General features: G+C 50.0%; 1 protein-coding gene across 2 annotated transcripts in view; it reads left to right on the top strand.

Moving 5' to 3' along the window:
- Positions 1-2,214: 2,214 nt before the first annotated feature.
- SLC20A1 (solute carrier family 20 member 1) overlaps positions 2,215-19,973 on the top strand; it is a 43,397-nt gene continuing 25,638 nt past the window's right edge. The window contains exons 1-11 of one of the 2 annotated variants that reach the window (XM_019713999.2): positions 2,235-2,434; positions 2,707-3,313; positions 3,427-3,567; positions 3,753-3,838; positions 7,784-7,880; positions 10,344-10,463; positions 11,169-11,438; positions 11,532-12,087; positions 12,701-12,886; positions 13,387-13,471; positions 14,233-15,069. In XM_019713999.2, the coding sequence (XP_019569558.2) occupies positions 2,974-3,313; positions 3,427-3,567; positions 3,753-3,838; positions 7,784-7,880; positions 10,344-10,463; positions 11,169-11,438; positions 11,532-12,087; positions 12,701-12,886; positions 13,387-13,471; positions 14,233-14,394 (2,043 nt within the window). In that variant the 5' untranslated portion in view covers positions 2,235-2,434; positions 2,707-2,973 and the 3' untranslated portion in view covers positions 14,395-15,069. Of the gene's footprint in view, positions 2,435-2,706; positions 3,314-3,426; positions 3,568-3,752; positions 3,839-7,783; positions 7,881-10,343; positions 10,464-11,168; positions 11,439-11,531; positions 12,088-12,700; positions 12,887-13,386; positions 13,472-14,232; positions 15,070-19,973 lie in introns of those variants that run through there. The other variant, XM_019714000.2, reaches the window with a different exon arrangement.

Raw genomic sequence — 19,973 nt, 5'->3', positions numbered from 1 at the left:
ACACACTTCATTTTAAATGTGAGCCGTGAATAGTAGGCCTTGCTGAATAAAGACAGAGCACTGAGATGGCACCAGCCATGCCGGTCACCCTGTAGAAAGGCTTTACATCCACTGATGGAATCTTTGCAACTGCCCCTGGGACTCAAAACCTTGCCTCTTTGCCATGAGGGCACTGAGGTTTGCCCATGGTCACATGACTGGCGAGTGGTCTATGTGCTTTAAGACCCTAGAGGGTGTGCCCACCCTGGGATTCTAATGGAGCAACGCGCGCTTAGGATCCCTACCCTCTTTCCCAAGTCCTGCCACGTCAGAACTAGCAGCACCAGTGTGAACTGGGGGTCCTCACACCTCCTTCTTTCCACTGTCAAGGCACTGTAACCTCTCCACAGGGCAGGGTGACGGCATCCTGACCAAGGCAAGCCCAGGTCTCCAAGGGCCTCTCCCCACAGGTGAGGTGGCCAGGACCCACCCCCACCCCCACTTTCCCTTTTAGCCCAGTTGGCAGAGGCCAACTTTGATTGTCCCAGGAGAAAGGATGAGATCGTTGTAGAGCTCAGAGATGTGGACAGAATTCAAGTGTAACACAAGGGGATTCCCGCTGAGTCTCCCACTCCCAGCAAACAGAACCAAGGGGCCTGAGTGCTCCCTCCCTGGCTGGATGTTCGCATGGCTGTCCCACCACCTCACACACAGGCTGTCCAGCAAGTGTTTGCCAACTGAAAGAGCTAACAGCACAGATGGACAGAATGCAAAAAACAGACTGGGAAAAGTTCTTGGCAATTTCTTCACAAATAACTGCTTTGAAAATCGTTTTAGATGGCAGAACTCATAGCACCTTTAACAGATCAGTCCTTTTATTCAAGGTTTTCATAACCTTGGAATGAAGTAAGGGTGAAGGGTGGGGTACATTTTAAAGATGCCAGAATTACATCACAATTGCTCTACAGGGTCAGTGCTCCCGGACATGCACTTTCTTTTCCCTGACATGACCTTGGGACTTGGAGCTTTGTACGTTACTCATGTAACTCCATCATAGGTAGGTCAGTGGACGCTCAGTGTAAACCTCCACAGGTGACCCAGACATAGCAATGATTTACAGATTTGCAAAGTCTTTGTTTCTACTATTCAGCTCTTGGCTGCTACAGATGGCAAAGGGGGATGGGGGCTCCAGAACATTCTAAGCCTGGGCAGTTTTTCTGGTTGGAATTCTTTAATCTCACAACCCTGACAAGAGGCCAGACCTTAATCCCCCATAGCATGATTGGTTGTCTTGATCTTAAGCTCTATAATGAAATGCCCCCAAATGTGCAGAGCAAATCTTATTAATGTGAAAACTAACAACATTATCGACTATGTAGGGACCAGAACTCAATTCATTTTCCAAGACGCAAAGAGAATATGCTTTTCCATCCTCTTCTACATCCTACAACAGGAATATCCACGGAAAGAGCTAAACGGAAGTCAGCATTTACTGAACATTTTTGAGTTCTAGTCGCACTCACACACGGTGACATTGAATTCCCGCTAACAGTTTACAATCGGAGATCTGGGACTCGCTCCAGGTGACGCACTGCAGCGAACAGAAGTCAGGACTGGACTCCGAAGTGGCGTCTTCCCCCCAGCGCTGTGTGGCGCTGAAATCGCAGGCGTCCGCGGGGGTCGGTGACCTGGAGCGTCCTGGGGCCCCCGAGCCCTCCCGGGGACCGCCTGGTCCTCGTGACTGCCCGCTCTGGGTCCGCCAGGTGCGCGACTGCGGAAGCGAGGCCACCCCGTGAGCCTCTCCCTCCCCCGTCCCCTCCGCCACTGGCGCAGGGCAGCGCCCGTCTGGCCAAGGGCATCGCAGGGGCGACCACAGGCCAGGACTGGACCTGCAGCCCCGGGCGCCAGCAACCCGCAGCGTCATCGGCCAGGTGTGGCCTCCGGACGCGGCGGGCCCCACGTGCGCTCGAAGTGCGGCTTGGGGCGCGCCAGTTCCGTAAATCGGAGCCCTCAGGAAGAAACAGGAACGACCGTGGCAGCGGACTCTACCACCCAGCAGAGGACCCTCATTGTCAGCAGGCTATTCCACCAGCCCGGATGGAAATGCCGGGAGCGGCCGCTAGTCTGCCAACCACGTGACCAATAGCTCTTGGCGACCGGCCAATGAGCGCGGTGGTCAGGACCGTCCGCGGGGCCCCCCCAGGTCGGCGGGCGTGCGTCACGGGGGCGGGGCTCCAGGCTGGCGCGCGCGCGGCGGGTCACGTGGGCCGCGCGCCGATTATAAGGAGGGGCGGCGGCGGGCGCCGTCAGAGTGATGGCTGGCGGCGCGCGCTGCGTCTTCCTTCTTCTTCGCCGCTGAGGCGCCGCGCTGCTCCCTGGAGATCCCTGCCCCGCCCGTCCGCCGAGTGCTCGCTGCCTGGACCTCTCCGTCCCTGCTTGGCCCTCGTCTCCTGTGGTGAGTGGGGCGCCGCGGTGACCGGCGTTTTCTCCCCGGACGCGCGGGCAGGGAAGCGGGAGGCGGGCGGGCGGGGTTCCGGCCTCGTGCTGCACCCCCTCCCGCGGCCTTTTTGGCGGCTCCGGAGCGCGGGCGCGGCTTGTTCCGGTGTCCGCGGAGGGCGCGCTCGCGGGCGGGCAGGTGCGGGCAGGGGTCAGCCACGTGCGGGCCACGCGTCCTGCCGGGGCTGGCAGGCGGGGGCCGCGCGACATCGTGGTCCCGTGTTCCCCCAGGATGAGTCCGCGTCCCCGCGCGACCCTGTCATGGCCTTCCGCGCCGCGCCGCTAGTCCTCCGGAGCCCGAGGTGCCCCGGACCGCAGATGCCCGCGCGCAGCGTATAGCAGTGAGCACCGTGTCTGCCGCAGTTTACGTTTACAGTATTTAATTTTATATAATATATATTATTTATTAGAGCGTCCGTGATACCTCATACTCGCATTCTGTTTACACGCCTGAAAGCCGCGCAGTAGTTCTTGTTAGTCAAGGCGGCTGCTCTGGGGATGGCGTCCACCGCGGCCACGCTGGTGGCCAGCACTGTGGCCGCGGCCGCTGGCCCACTGGTGGACTACCTGTGGATGCTGATCCTGGGCTTCATCATCGCCTTCGTGCTGGCCTTCTCCGTGGGCGCCAATGACGTGGCGAACTCGTTTGGCACGGCCGTGGGCTCGGGGGTGGTGACCCTGAAGCAGGCCTGCATCCTGGCTAGCATCTTTGAGACGGTGGGCTCTGTCTTGCTGGGGGCCAAAGTGAGCGAGACCATCAGGAAGGGCCTGATCGATGTGGAGATGTACAATTCGACCCAGGAGCTGCTGATGGCGGGCTCGGTCAGTGCCATGTTCGGTGAGTTGTCTGCATTGCCCATCCTGTACCTTTCACCCTACCTTTCACATGACGCCTTCAGAATGAACAATGGAATTTTGCCATTTCTTTAATAAAACTTGACTGTGTTTCAGGTTCTGCTGTGTGGCAACTAGTGGCTTCGTTTTTGAAGCTTCCCATTTCTGGAACCCATTGTATTGTTGGTGCGACCATTGGCTTCTCCCTTGTGGCAAAGGGACAGGAGGGTGTCAAGTGGTCTGAACTGATAAAAATTGGTATGTTTAGTTCTAAATGGTTTCTTAATTTTTATTCTTGTCACATTTCATGGCATAATATGTGGGAGAATATTGTGTAAAAGGGAGGGACAGACTAAAGTTCTGAAAACAGAATATTAAAATTTGAAGTAAGTTTTGGTTCCTGATTTTTGTTGACATTTGTTCTTTAATGTGTTCTATTCCAGTGATGTCTTGGTTCATCTCTCCGCTGCTTTCTGGTATCATGTCTGGAGTTTTATTCTTCCTTGTTCGGGCATTCATTCTCCGGAAGGTAATCTTTCTTTCCAAACCCCCTTTATGACCTTTAATGGGTCGCACTCAGTGGTATCGAAACCGATAGCATCCTTGTAAATGTAAATTGGTGTGTAGGTATGTGACCTTGGAGAGTTAAAAAATTCTGTTCTGTACACCTTTTGTGTGTCATTAAGGTCTCTGAAGGAAGTGAGTTTTCAGTATCCAAGAAGGCGTTCCGGAAGGAAAATTGAATGAGTGATGTCTGCAGAGGAATAGGGGAGACTGGGTTGGATAATTAGGGAAATTGATTTAGGGTGGCTTTGTCTAGCTGTATGCAGATTATTACTTTAAACCACCAGCATGCAGACTGTTGAATTGTAAGCTTTGGGTTCAGCAAGTCACAACGTCCCCTGTGGCTTTTTTTCAGCTGCCAGTAGAATGGAGTAGTCCACATAGTGAATTCGACAGTGCTTATTATCGTAACCTGTTTATAAGCTTCTAGATGGGACTACCTCGCACAGTGACTAGATTGATTTTTCAGAATAGGTAAAAAGAACCAGTAAAGACAGTTTTTGTTTTTTTTATTTGGCCCCCCAAAAAATCTAGACAGCCATTTCATTTCCTGTCCATTTGAAAATCCCTTGTCAGGGACCTGATAGCATTTCTTTTATTAAGACGTCTGGTGCTGGCTCCAAAGTGGACCACAAGGGGTGTTGTCATTGGACTGACTTACAGCAAGAATAAATGCATCTTTCTCAGGAAACAAAGCTGTCCTTTTCCTGAGGTGAATGGCTCTTAACTGTCCATTGTAAGTTCTTAAAATGCACCTAAACTGTAGAAATCTGAGTGAAGGGAGATAGGCAGCTTGATCCCCAGAGGTTGTTTGGTCTCGTTCTGGCTTCTCCAGGGAAAGACTGGCACCTCTTCTCTGCAGGAACTTCCTGGTGAAGTGATTCCTGACCACTGTTTCCCATGCCATGAGTCTGGCACAGTAGATCAGTTTAATACTTCGCAGACTCGAAACATCTGTAGCCTGGTGTAATCTGACTGAATGAACAGTGCACTGATAGTCCCTGACTCAGTTTGGTGTTTGTTCAGCAAGCAGGTACGACTGTGCCCACTCTGGCACTCCCCACAGCTGTCGCGTGTGACCCTAGCCAGGCTTGTCAGTGTTCTTACTAGAGCCACACAGCTTGCTTCACACCACACAGCCAGAGAATGGATATGGCTCCTTTGGGGATTCCTGTTAATAGCTCTATACTGGGTCTCTGCTGATCACCTACTGGAAGCACATGGTTCTGGTTTTGGAGGAGCTTTGTGTGTTGCAGGACAGAACAAACTTGTCTTTCCTGGAGGGGAATGGTGGTGCTCTGAGGTGTAAAAAGGGATTGTGAGGTGCTCAGACCTCTCATTAGGGGAATGCATGCCAGGGGTTTTTACCCCCAGTTACTGAGAGCTTCTCTTAGGTACATTAACTTCCTAGCTGTCTTCCTTGTGTGGGTATGAGGATGGGTGCGATCAAGAAGGACTAAAACAGTGTTTGAAACAATATGACTGAGGCCCTTCCTTATCTCCACTCACGCCCCCACCCCCCGCCCTGGGCACATGCACACAAGTACTCTGTCTAGTCTATCAGTAACATGAGTTTTCAGGTGACAAGTCTGAATATTTCTGTTTAGTTGGATTTTAAATCTCAAGAAAATATCCTTAGGCGAGTAACTTTTGGGGGTCCTGGCTGTTAAAATCTGCCAACTTTCCATTTTGGAAGTTAACATTGAAATTGTTTTTTAAAAAGTTTTTATTCTCCGAGTTTCTGTTTCAATGCTGTTGAATGGTCTCATGGGAAAAAGCCGACTGGAGGTGAGCTAGGTTCCTTAAGGACTGGGACAGTAATCAGTGACCAGAAGTAGGGGAGGGAAAGTTCTTCTCTTGAGTATTTCAAGACCAGTCAAAGAAAACGGGTCTTTCAGCATCTCCTTTCTGTTAGGAATCAAGCTGACTGTATCTAGGACATCTTTTCAAACTCAGGAACCTTTTTCTGTAGACAAAGCTTACTGCAACATTAAATATGTAAAACATGAACTATTCTGGTTGAAGATGAGGGGTTATGAAGACCCCTTTCCCATCCCAATAAATGGAGGATGAGATACACTATTTCCAGGTAAAGTTTTAAGGGTGTATTAGATGGGTCATATGGTGATAACTGCTCATAGTTTTCCTTTTTTTCTGGACTCTTGTGAACTTTGACTTTTTAAAACCATAAGCCTGTATTTCATAGTATTTGAACTATCAGTAGTGTCATTTACTCCCTACCCTGTACCCAGCTAATTTATTACTGGTTACTTCAGTACGTAGTTGGCTATATAGAAAAACAAATATACGTGGGCTACTTCCTGTCAACTCTGACCAACCAATTACAGTTTGATTTGAAACCAAAATCCCAGATAGTACCTGAAAATCTGTTAACGGAAGCCCCCACTTGTGTCTGTAGAACCCTAATGGGTTTTGCTATTGGGGGTATCTTAGGTTCCTTGGAGAGTTTTCCTAAAACCATAGCTAGTTCTTACTGTAGGAGAAAAATGTACGTACACCTTAGCTTCGTGACGTTATTGGCTGCCCTTGGGGTGTGGCCCATGTTGTTGAGTTACTCAGGGACACTTAACAGCCCTGGGTTCTGTAGGTTATTGATGTTTTCAGTTTAGCTGTTTCTCTAACATTCTTTTAAACTGTGGATAGGATGCTAAAACTCCGCATAGTTGTCAGCGAGGGCCCATCTCTGCTGGTTTGGAATGGCACCTTCACTTTTCTCTCATGTCGTTGGTCTTAAGCCACTGCCTCCCTTTTCCCAGTGTACTGGTTATTCTTGTCAGAGCTTTAGAATCACTTTTGGGTCTTTTCCTCTGTCTCTTCCCCAGGCTTTTCCACTGGACTGTGACCAACATGGCATTAAACATTCGCCTAACATCTTTATAGTTTAGCCTTCTGTGTGTTCAGATCCGTGCTCTCATTCTTTAAGTGTTTGACTTCTTTGTTTTCCTGTAGAATTAATACACGTTTGTTATAAGTGGAACTCTTGTCCCCAGTCACACTGGCCTCCTTGCTGTTTCTTAAACATTTCAAGTTTTTGCCTTGGGGCCTTTGTACTTGCTAACATCTCTGTCTGGAATGTTCTGCCCCCAGATAGCCAGGTGGCTGGCTCCTTCTCCAGCCATGCTCGTTGACTTACATACCACTGTTTTTGCTCCCCTGATACACCCATGTTGCCCCCTTCCATCGCTGTCTCTTCCCCCTTGGTTTTCTTCATAGCATTCAGCAGTACCCTACATTAACCCGCACTGGAATGCAAGTGTTTGTTCTGTGAGTGCAGGACCTTCGTCTCATTCAGTCCCGGATTTCAGCGCTCACAGTCATGTTCTGTTGAGTGAGGAATGACCTAGTACATGATTGTGTATCCTAGTACTTGGGTAAATTATTAGTAACGGTATACTTATCAAATGTTAGATAAGGTGGTTGTCACAGGTATATTCTACTGCATGTTGCATTACTAAGAAATCTTTGCAGATATAAAGTCAGGTAAGAAGTTCTAACATCTTATAGGCAACTTCTTGACATTTCTTATAAGTGTCTAGCCCATCCCCAGGTGTGTGCTCAGGTTTACGTCTGGACAACAGATACCTTAGAACACTGCATGTTGAAACTGATTGCCCACCAGTCACTGATATAGGTAGCCTTGTTAAAAATTGCAAAAAATAAACCCAAAAGAAGAAGCCAGACACAAACCTAACTGCAGGTAGACGTAGGAGATAGTCTTGATGGGCAGACTTCTGGGAGCAAATACAGAAAAAGCCCGGCCGGCCTTGGGAACTTCTGTGGAGGGAAGTTCCTGGCGCTGGGCTTCCTGAACCGGCCCTTTTACAAGGCTGTCTGATCACAAATTAACTTTCATAGCTTTTAAGCTATTGGTCTTGATGATGTTTTACAGGCAGATCCAGTTCCTAATGGTCTGCGAGCTTTGCCAGTATTCTATGCCTGCACAGTCGGAGTAAACCTGTTTTCCATCATGTATAGTGGAGCACCTTGTAAGTACCTGTCAGAACATTTAGATGTGAATTTGAAGTTGTTTATAAAACTTGCATTAAATGCGCAATTTACCCCTTTTTGCTTTACAGGGCTGAGATCTCCTAGAAGGTGGCTGGCCTGCACTGTTTCAGAAGGCTGCAGGCTAGTGTGTGCTGAGCTAACCTAGGTAGTTTCTCAACCAGAGAGACCTGCTCAGAGATTCTATATCACTACACACCTTTACCCTTTAGTCTTCCCAGGAGCCACGATAACACGCTCTTCTCCCTCCTCTGTCCTATCTGTGCTGAAAGTGCTGGCATTGACACTGGCCTCCTGCTGGCTGCCGAGTCCTTACTTGTACCTGGTCCTCAGTAATCAGTCACTTAGGACTGCTTGCTGGGTACTCTCATTTTTCTCTCCCAAGTGGAGCTACTTTGGTTTCTAAGTACTAAATTTACTCCTAAGTCTGCTTGACGAGAAGAGCCAGGAAATCTGACACCTGCCCTAAGTGCACTTGGAAGGGTTCATGCAATAAGGGGAAGTAATTTGTGAGCATGTGAAGATTGACACGTTGGTTGCTTTTATGTTGGGGCTAAAGCAGCCACGGGCTGAATTACGGTACATGTTTAGTTGAGCAACTGAGAAAGGGTGACAACTTGTCACAGGCATCAGCTCAGGTGCTGTCCGATTCCTTGGGTGTCACAGTCTGGGACCATTGCGTCATGGGCTGTCTCGATTTTGACTGATGCACTGGAAGAAATGCCTAGGACACACATGCACAGAAGGGGAGGGACTGGAGTACCATGTTTCCCCGAAAATAAGACCTCGCTGAACGATCAGCTCATGCATCTTGTGAAACAAAAATTAATATAAGACCGGGTATAATATAACATAACATCATATAACATAACATAAAAGACTGGGTCTTATATTAATTTTTGCTCCAGAAATCAGCATTAGAGCTGATTGTTCGGCTAGGTCTTATTTTCAGGGAAACACGGTAGTACCTGGAGGCTACGTACCCTTATTGTGTGCTGTGCACTTGTATTTTTAAATATTCTTTTTAGCTTTTCTTAGTGCTCATTGTAGCCCACTAAATTGATTTCATTTCTGACTAATGGATTGTAACTGAAGTAATGTCACTAACCAAAAATGGAGTTAGTTTAGTGTTTTTTAAACTTTATTGGAATAGTCAGGAGAGAAAATAGATAACATTTTGAGAATATTGGTCTCCTGAGGGAATACCAGCCTTCTTGCCAAGTAGTACAGGCGAAGAAGAGCTTGCATGCTGCATTTACAGTCTGTCTTAAATTGGGTTCTTTATGCTAAACGAGGAAGTCTCGCGTGAGGCTCTGAGCCCTGGTGTTTTATGTAGTTCAGTGAAATTAGAAACAAATTTCTCAAAAAACCATTTTTGCAAAGGGAACTTGGATATTTTTATTCTGACCTTTGTGGACCATTTACAAGAAAAAGTCTCATTTCCCTTCTCTGACTGGAACGTGGGCACATTTAAGTTGTGGTAGCGATTGATTAAATTTGATGTGTATTTTATGTGACTTAACTACATAATCGAACTTTGATAGGATTATGATAATCATACAACTTGCATTTTGAAGGGACCTCAATTTATATCTGATTTTTAAATAGTAATCATTTTGGGGGGGCAGTAGAATTTGCATTTTATAAGTAATTTAATTCCTATTAAGCAAAACAACCACAAGTAACTAAGCTCTTGGATAAACTACAAATCAAAACATCTTTTAGGCTTAAATAGGATTCTGTGGTGTTTTGCTTCTGTCATTAACATAGGTTAGAAGCTTGGGGCCTCTTAGCATTTAAGTGATAAGCAGATGGTGACTAATAATGATCCCTAAGTCCAATGAACGTAGACAAGTCTCTAAGGGTAAGACTTGTAAATGAAACTACCACTAACCTTTTCCTTTTGTGAAGTAGCCCTTTGAACTATCCTTTGACAGATAATATCCCTGTTTTCTGTGTCTTAGTTTGGTAATGAGTTAAGAGATAATATCATTAGAGGATTTTGCAGGAGGCAGGACAATAGCTGTGATCACTCCACAGAAAAATTACATCAGTATGGCAGATGTGGCTACCAGGATCTTCCCCCAGAATGTGTGCCCCCTTGGAGCCTGAGAGTGCAAGGTTCCTATTTCTTTATAACTGGTTGCAAATTGTCAGTATAATAACCCCATCACCATCCAAGGCAAATAAAAGCTAGTTTGTGAAGATGTCAGTATGGCAGGTGTTTCAAGTGGGCTGGACTGGTGTGGGTTTCAGGTGACTGGATTTTTATCCCACATCTGTGCAACCCTGAGCACAATAGGTCCTGTGGACCTAAGCCTGGCATGGCAGCACTGGAAGGGGGAGGGGCTGGCTTGGGGACCCGAGTCCCCCCAGGAGAGTTTACACAGTGCTGCAGGGGCTGTGGCCCTGGGGTTTTCAAGATGCACCCTTTTATTTCCTAGTGCTGGGCTTTGACAGACTTCCTGTGTGGGGCACCGTCCTCATCTCGGTGGGATGTGCGCTTCTCTGTGCCCTTATCGTCTGGTTCTTTGTATGTCCCAGGATGAAGAGGAAAATCGAACGTAAGTGACCCTGTAGCACAACATTTTAGCTAGTAACCTGCTTATTTGTTTTTGTTTGGCCACCTGTAAGCATTCACTGTTTGCTAGATTGGCAAAGTCAGGAATGTTAGAAGGACAGGGCTCCCTAATGTCCTGGGTCCTCGCCTGCGGCTCGGCTGACGCCTAAATGGCCTTGTAAACACTGGGCACTGGCAGGGCAGGCAGCACATTCCCACCTGGCATGGGGTTTAGGACCATGAGCGCGCACACCTATTAGGGAGCTGGCAGTGCGAGTTGTCACCTTCTGTTGCCTTCACTGAGCTATGCTGCTTCGCTTGAACTCAGAGTACGGGATTTGGGGGGAATTCATTTTTAAAAAAACATGAACTAGATGCAGTCCAAATTTGCAGTCCTATGCCATTCCCTGGTGGGCAGGGATCTGAGCACGGTTTCTGTTTGTAAAGAGGTGTAAAGAACAAGAGGACCCAGCAGAGCCCACAGAGCCTTTGCTGTCTGGCCCATTACCAAAAGAGATTGCAGCCCTGACACGGGGTGTCCTGCCTGCCAGTTTCTTCCCAAGACAGACGAGCTGTGGCAGACACAGCAGACAGGAAGATTGTCCTGAAGTTTCAGTGCAGTTCGCGTGGGTTCCTATTTTGAGGGGGGAAGGGGAGATGTGGAACTACTGAGTTTGGTGCAAACCAAACCCAAACCCTTCTTTTCCAGGAGAAATAAAGTGTAGCCCTTCGGAAAGCCCCTTGATGGAAAAGAAGAGTAGCTTGAAAGAGGACCACGAAGAAGCCAAGGTGTCTCTCGGGGACGTGGAAGCCAGGAGTCCTGCTCCCGAGGTGGGGCCGGCCACCGTGCCCCTGCGGGCTGTGCTGGAGGAGAGGACGGTGTCCTTCAAGCTGGGGGACTTGGAGGAGGTGCCAGAGCGGCCGCGGCTTCCCAGCGTGGACCTGAAGGAGGACAGCAGCCTGGATGGGGCCGGGAATGGTGAGCGGGGCGGGCGGTGCCTGTGTGCTGTGCGGGCAGGCGGTGGGGCCCCGCAGCGCTCGGTGCTGAGTGTTACCGTTTGCTCCTGGCCAGGCGTGGCGCGGCTGCCCGGTGGGGACCTTGTGCAGCTCAGCCAGGCCGTCAGCAGCCAGATGGGCTGCGGCCACCAGCAGTACCACACCGTGCACAAGGACTCCGGCCTGTACAAGGAGCTGCTGCACAAGCTGCACCTCGCCAAGGTGGGGGACTGCATGGGGGACTCGGGGGACAAGCCCCTGAGGCGCAACAACAGCTACACGTCCTACACCATGGCCATCTGCGGCATGCCCCTGGACTCGTTCCGTGCCAGGGACACCGAGCCCAGAGCTGACGAGGTGGAGAAGCTGACGTGGCCGAGCGCGGACGGCAGGAAGCGAGTCCGCATGGACAGCTACACCAGCTACTGCAACGCCGTGTCTGACACCCGCTCGGCCTCTGATGTGGACGTGAGCGCCAAGGCCGAGATGGGTCTGGGTGACAGGAAAGGGAGCAGCAGCTCTCTGGAGGAGTGGAGTGACCAGGACAGACCGCAGGTGTCCCTCCTCTTCCAGTTCCTGCAGATCCTCACAGCCTGCTTCGGCTCGTTCGCCCACGGTGGCAATGACGTCAGGTCGGTGGCTGGAGCGTAGCACTGCTCGCTCTGCTTTCACACGCCTCACCTCTGAAGGCTGAAGGCTGTGCTTATGGCTTGGTGCTCCCGGCAGCATGGCGCACTGCGTGACGTGGTCGCATGAGGTCCTAACACTTGCTGACAATGACAGGCAGTCAGGCCTTTCTCTAGCGATTACAAAGAGCGTTTTTAACTGTCCCTGTGGATAGCAGACACAGAGAGCTTTCAGAGGGGCCTTTTGCCTTTTGCCTTTTGGCTGGGGCCTGGCTCCTTTTAATAAATTCTGGGATGTAAGATGGAAAATGTGCCATCACTGCCCTGTGGGATCGATCTGCAGGCTGCTGACTGTGGTTACTTCTGTGGTTTTAGCGTGTGTTGGCTCCCAGACTTGCTTTAGGCTCCCTGGGGGCCACGGGCCACGTATGTGCATGGCGTCCGCTCAGACCAGTGCTCCTTCCTTTGTCCTCTCGTGCATGTGGGCTGTTCATTTGCTGTGACACAGGCCTGTTGCTAAGTGAGCTTTAAGCTCCACTCGAGACAGTAAGTCACCCGGCAAACGCGCTGGCCAGGCTCTGGTCTGCCCGAAAGTCATCCTGGTCTCACTTTCTTGCAGCAACGCCATCGGCCCTCTGGTTGCGTTGTATCTGGTTTATGACACGGGAGATGTGTCTCCGAAGGTCGCCATCCCGATATGGCTCCTGCTGTACGGTGGCATCGGCATCTGTATTGGCCTGTGGGTCTGGGGCCGGAGAGTCATCCAGACCATGGGCAAGGACCTGACACCCATCACGCCCTCCAGGTGAGCTGGCCTCGGCCCTCAGGTGCAGCGCTGGGGCCCAGCGACCAACTTGTAAGTCCTGGTGTTACTCTCATTGCTGCAGACGTTTTAGGTTTTGTTTACTGTCTGGCCCTGAAATATGATTTTGGTCAAGTATTCATGAATTCAACTCCAGTGGTCTCGTAACCTTAACTTTTCTGAGGAAAGGTGTGCTAAGAGTGAATTGCTAGGTATGCTTGACCTTATTTGTGTTACTTTGGGAGCTAAGACTGACGTTTCCCAAATTCTTCAAAGTAAAAGTGTGAACCTTAGTAATGGGCTTCCAGAAAAACTTAAAACGAGAGAGACAAGAGACATAGCATGGCTTGACGCAAAGTACATTTCAAGAGTTCTAGCAGTTAAAGAGGGCGGTGAAGCCTGTCACTGAGTGGAGCATAGCAAGAAGGCCTTAACTTGAGGTAGTGTTAGTTTACCAGGAAAAGAAATTTCATTCTCGACAAGTCACCTTTTTGTGTCCACAGCGGCTTCAGTATTGAACTGGCATCTGCCCTCACTGTGGTAATTGCATCAAATATCGGCCTGCCCATCAGCACGACGCATTGTAAAGTAAGTGATGATGCCACCTGCTGTGACTTGACTGGTTCTTTCTGGTAATATGGGGGGTGGGGTGGAATTGTTTGTTTTTAATATTTCAGTCCTTTGGTGTGAAAAGTTTTATGTGGTGGGTATTGAAGAATTCCCAGTTTAGGACAAGTGACCACAAGAATGTAATTACTCACATCTTACAGTTTCTGTGTCTGTCGCTCATTTAAGCAGATAATACGGATTCTCCCCAAATGATGCAGTCCTTTCATGTGCAGCCAGTAAGTCAGGCCTGCTTGACGCTAAGGTCAGTTTACTCAGAGCCTCTCAGGACTGAGGGCCCAAGAAGCGAGTTGAGTCCCAAGGTCACTTGGTGACCATGTGGCATCTACAGGGGAAGGAAGAATGCTCCCTAGAATGGAGCCTAGAGTCACCTTTTCTTCCAGGACCTCTCGCCAGGTGTTGGCTCTTAGGTCTGACATCAACTTCCTTCTAGCGTGATCTTTGGAAAACCTGGAACTTAAAGTAACTTGTTAAAGCGGCTAGTTACTATTAGTGCAGTTCATTCAGTTCCTTAGCTCAGGAGGGAAGAAGAAAGTGTCCTTTTCAAGTCATCTACCCCAGTTCACACAGATTTAATGATTGGGTTTTTATGTTGCCTTCATCTTGCCACAAGTAATCTTAATCCACGTCAGAGCAGCTCACAGGCTCTTCTCCTTAAGGTCATGTGTCTCTGCCAGGCCCCACTGCCCCTAGTGACCAGCCCCTTGCCCATTCCCTCCTAGGTGGGCTCTGTCGTGTCTGTTGGCTGGCTCCGGTCCAAAAAGGCTGTTGACTGGCGACTCTTCCGCAACATTTTCATGGCCTGGTTTGTCACGGTCCCCATTTCTGGCATAATCAGCGCTGCTATCATGGCACTCTTCAAGTTTGCCATCCTGCGGGCATGAAGCGGAGGTGGGGACCGCGTGGTTGTTTGGGCTGCCCTCTGCAGGGTGTGAGTGTCACAAAGGCCCACAGTCCCCTGCGTTCAGGAGCTGTGGAAGTGCTTCTTGAGCTGCAGTTGCTTCTGTGCTAAACCTGACTTGTCTCCAATTAGCTATTTCAATAGCCAGGTTCCCACTGGTTCCTATTGGCCGTGACTTCTGCACATCTCCACTTTCTGTACCCAGCTTCAATTCCATTATGTATGTGTGTCTCTGAAGATAACTCGTGATCTTTAAACACCATTCAGAGCCGTTTGACAGACAGAGTGCTCTGCCTGGCGGTGTCACCAGCTTCTGCCTGCGCACGCACAGGACTTAATAACTGAAGGGCACCTGAAGCTCCCTGGGCCCTAGAGAGGCGGTCCTGTGTGCCCTGTGTCTGGTCAGCGCTGCTCGTGGGACCTGGGGGTGAGGCTCGGGCACTGACAGCTGACTCTGTGACGTCTTTGCGAGCGTCTTCCTGACTGACTGCTACGGAGAAGCAGGAAGAAGGCCTGTGCAGCCGCGGTGGTTTCAATTTTTGGCCGTGGGTGGATGAACGAGGGAGGTGGGGTGTGAGCTTTGGGCAGGGTCGGTGGGCAGCCTTCCATGTTCATCCATCTACCTCTTAACTGAATAAAAAGCTTACAGTTTTTAGAAGATTTGTCCTCATGGTTTTTGTTCGTGGCAGAGCACGTGGGCTGGGACCAGTTAGCTCACGCCCCTCTTAGGAGAGGGGGTGTCTTACCGAGCGGGGGTCTCCCTGCTCCGATTCCCAGCCCTATTACAGACCCGGCATCGCCGCCTGCACATCGCTCCCTCCGTGGGGACTGGCACCTGGCACCTCTCAATAGCACAGCCAGTGTCCCGTCGGCACGCACAGACCCACTCACTTGTTCACACCTCAGTTTTGCTGTGCGAACGGGCTTCTTTAGGGCTCGAGCTGTGCTGAGGGAAAGGGGTGCCCGGGTTGCGGACTCAGCTCCCCCCCGAAGTCCTGTCGGCTTCTTCAGTCTTGCTCATCACCTCTCCTTTTGCTCTCTATCAGAACAGGGATGGGAAGTGTGTTGCTTTGTGAACTGCGTGGATGGCTCCTGTCCCGAGAGTGAGTTTGATGCTCTTGGGCAGCCAGACTGGAAGGGGGTAAGGGCCCTGTGTGCCTGACCTCGCCTAAGATCTTAGACCACTGGTCAGGCATCAGACCTGTACTGAGCTTTTCATGCTCGCTCAGTCCTCGACAGCTGCAGTGGGGCTCCCCGCACTTCACAGATGCTGAAACGCTCTGAGAATGCCTGCGTCTTCACAGTGTGGTACAGTGGGCACCAGTCTTGGCCTTTGGGGCTGGCTGGGTTGCCTTGTGTCACGTGAGGAAGAAGGGGCATGGTAGAGGGGCACTCAGCCCTGAGCTGAGTGTCTGCGCTGGCTTCCTGTTCTGTAGCTGTGGCACCTCACAGCCCAGACCTGTCTGCCTTGGGATTAATCAGACAACTGTGACCCGGTCGGCATGTTCCCCAGGGCTCAGCACAGGACAGCCAGGAAAATACTGGAACTGAGGATGTGAAGAGCAGCTGGACCTGGGGAAGAGGGCCCCAAGAATGAGGAAGAGAAGACCGGAGGGAGTGTATCCCACACAGCATGGTGTCTGTCATGGCCAGGGGCACATGCTGGACGGAACTCTGGCCTGCTTTTCCTGGGTACAGATGCGACCCTTTATAACCAAGTTTTTTTGATCAAGATTGTATGTGTGCATATTAAGGAGTCAGATTCAACAAGGCCTGTGACAAAAGGCCTCCCCCCACTCTCAATCCTGGTATTTCCTGCTGTATCTGCGTGATGTTCGGTCTTCCTGTTTACCATCGCAGGCTCTGACCTCCCGCCTTCACTGTAATTTTGGTAAGATCAATGTCCCAAGTATATAGAAAGTAGTCCTGAACTGCTGCCGTGCAGTGAGCACACCATGACACTTCTCCCCACAAAGTTTTGTTTTCCCTGCAGTAATTGTCATTTTTCTTTCCTTTTGTTGGTTCTGGTCACTAACCCATCCTGAAACTCTCCACCGCTTGTCTGATTTCGTCTTAGGACCATCATAAGCGACAGGAATGGTGTGGACGGGTCAGGGAGCCTCACTCACAGCTTCAGCCTGGCCCCAGGCTCGCCGACTTGCACGTCTGCGTCCTAAAGTCTCCCTCTTCATCTTGGAGATTTATTTTACCTCGTGGGTTGGATTTCCTGCCTCCTGCAGCCCGAGTCTCTGTGGCTCTTGGGTGATCCCCTTGTTTTTGTGGAGAACACCTTCTAGCAGCTTCCTGAGAAAGAGTTGGGGAGTTTTTTGAGATCTTGGACGTGTGAACGTGTTTTCATTCCATCTTCACGTTAATTGATAATTTGAGTATGGAGTCTAGGTCTGAAATAATTCCTCTCCGAGTATTGAAGGCACCGACTTGTTGCTGCTACAAAGCCCCAGTCCCTTCCGATGATGTGCGTGTGACCCGCTGTCCTCGCTGGAAGCTTGTTGGGGTATTTACTCCTTAGTGTCAGGAATGCATCTGTGAGCAGTTGGTTTATTTTTCAGTGGACCGAGTACTTCACTCCTTCGAAGCCCAGATAGTCACGTCCTTCAGTTCTAGGAACTTCCTGAATTACTTTGACACTCTCTACACCTTTTTATTTTCTTTTTCACTTCTTGAGCTTTCTAATTTCCCAGTTTTTTGCTCAACACATTTTTCTTTTCTCTGACCACGTCCTTTTATGAGAGACATTTTCAACTCTGTTGTCTAAAGCTGCTATGAAATTTTCTGCTCTTTTTTCAGTTTCCAAAAACTAAAAAATAGCATCCTGGTTCATGGATGCCATTGAAATTTCTTCGAAAGTATTAATGCTAATTTTAATTTACTAAGATACTTCCCATTTTTCGCTCTGGTCTCTGTCCTGCCAAGGGCTTTGCTTTGCCGCCCCTTCAGTCATCCCATTTAAGGGGACACAGTGCTGGTGGGACGCTCAGTACCTGGGTGGCACTTGTGGGGCTCGGGGGCACTGCTTCCCAACCAGGGCTGGTTGTTGTCCCTGCCCCCAGAATATGAGGCAGATTGAGACTTGGCTGTCACAGCTGGGGGATGCTACTAGCCAGAGGTGTTGCTGTAAACAGCCTACAGTACACAGGGGCGACCCCACAGCAAACAATTATCTGGTCTAAAATGTCAAAAGTGCCGAAGTTGAGACACCGGGTCTGGGGGGATCCCAGAGAAGAGATGGGTCTAAGCTGACTAAGGGCTCGGTGGGGAGAGGTCACTGTTTATGTCCCTTGTTCTCAGCATAGACAGTTCTTGCTTTGTGGCTCCATGGGGCGAGTCCGGTACCACAGTTTGGACAGAACCCCAACAGCATGGTTCAGATTTCAGCTGCCACTGCGTGTTAACTAGCACCTGCATAAGGTACAAACTAACACCAGCCCTTTGGTCCTCAGGTCACGTTCACACCACACACATCAGCATCAAGCCTGCCCAGTCATGGCTTTGAAAGTCTGTCACCAATCACGTGTGTGTAGTTGCTATTTGGTCCAGAGACAGAGCTTTACTGTTGCTTCTTTACCCTCAGCGGTGGATGGCAGAGTGCTTGTAGCACCACCGCTGGGTCACTCTTCAGATCTCATAGGGGCTTGGATGAAAGCAGAAACTTGCTTTTTACCACCAAACACAGCTTGCATTGATCAAGCCCCTGGACAGAGGTTATTTCTACTTTCCATGGACTTTTTCACAGGCTCTTGAGGTTACAGTTAGAGATTTTGGTTTCTTTAGCTGAGGTTCGGAAGACGTAGAAAGCCTCATGGCAGAAAGTGAAAGGGACACATGGTGTGGCAGAAACTCATGACTGCAAATAGTGGTCCAGATTCCAGCCAAGCAGAAGCCCTGGAGAGGCTGAGCTGCCACTGTCTGGGGGAACTTAGTGAGGAAAGGATGCACATGTCCCAGAGGATGTGGGTGGCCACATGTCACGTGCAGGGACCTCTCGGAGGTGGTTCAAACACTGAAAGAAAGGTACAGCGTGGGAAACCCACCCTACAGTTTCAGTCTCAATGTTCCTGGTGTTAATTACAGTGGACTGGATAAAGTCGTCTTATTATTTCTTGATTTCCCTATACATTTATAACAGTTTTTAATGTTTTGGCAAAATTTTTCGAGGTCACGGGACAGCCTTGTTTCCTGGAGACTATCCATTGCCTGGCATGGTCACGTGGGCCCACCGCCATGGCTGGAGGGGGCGGTGTGCGCGTTACATGTTCTCTGCTGCTTCTGGATCCGTGACCCTGCACTGTGCCCTTTGGAATAAACTTGCAGTCTGATGACACACGGAAGGTGACACCTGACTGCAGCGGTGGGCACAGGGTAGGGGGCTTACCGGCTGCTGCTTAAAAAGTTTTCTTATGGAGATTTCAAGGAGAGTCAAAACGAGGGTACGATGACCGCGTCAGTGTGCCAGGTGCCTGTGTCCTGCTCCCCAGTCAGTGTTCTGCCGTCCTTGCTCCCTCACTGAAGTTTTTACTGCAGTGTTTTAAACCGAACTATCTTGCCTGTAAAAAGACAGTGTTTGGGTTGTAATGTCAGCGCAGCATGCCTGACAGCTGGACTGTCCCTCTCTGGGCTACCCTCCTCCGTCTCCTCTGGAGGGACCTGTTCTCGGATCGGGAGCCTCTCTCTCGGTGGCAGCTTGGCCTTGGCCGTCTCAGGTAGGCCACCTGTCCCACTCTGTCCAGCTGCCAGGTTTTGTCTCCTCGCCTGATGACTGTCTACAGCAGTCCCCAACTGCCGTGTTGGGGTTGCAGAGGGAGTTGGAGGTCAATGATTCAGTTCGTCTTTACCTAGGAATTCTTGACTAATTAATATTTTAGTCATTTTTTTAAAAGTGAAAAATGGAATGTTTAAATTGAAAATGTTTTGAACAATTGAGCATAGAAGGTAGAGAATGAAAGAAGCTCATGTGCGTTTCCATTTCCTGGCCCCATGACCCAAAGGTACCTGTCAGTAGCGTGCACACCTTGGGCATTTTGTGCGTGCGTGTGTGCACATACGTGTGCACGGGGGAGCCCACATACACGCACACACAGTCTTTCCTTCTGCGAGATGAAGCGGCTTAGCCCTTGCTGAAGCCCCTTGGTGTCTACAAGCTAACTGGGTCAGTGTTGAATCACCTCTGAGAACTAAGTGTCACAACTGTGCACGTGTTTCCTTGCAAGCTGGCTGAGCTCTCGGCTGAGCTGGCGCTTTCAGCAGCTCATTTCCTGGTTGGCAGGAAACAGAAGGGTTTCTTCTCACCTCATGCAAGTGATAGCTGCTGAGACCAAAGGTGACAGTTCAGACGTGCTCCTTAACCGCTGGGTCTGGTGTTCCCTATGAAATCCAGTGGTGTGGGGATGCTCAGCCTGTTAAGCCCTCTCCACCGTGTTTGTGCAGCGTGTGGGGTTTGCAAATACCTTTACTCTCCTGCCGAAATCTCGGTAAGGCTACTGCACTCCCGGCCCGAGGTGGGAAAGTCGACTCTGGCACTGCTCTCGGCCTGTCTTGGCCTTT

This window comes from Rhinolophus sinicus, linkage group LG05 (assembly GCF_036562045.2).
Source record: "Rhinolophus sinicus isolate RSC01 linkage group LG05, ASM3656204v1, whole genome shotgun sequence".
In the NCBI taxonomy this organism is placed as follows: domain Eukaryota; kingdom Metazoa; phylum Chordata; class Mammalia; order Chiroptera; family Rhinolophidae; genus Rhinolophus; species Rhinolophus sinicus.
This window is presented reverse-complemented; position numbering and strand designations above follow the sequence as displayed.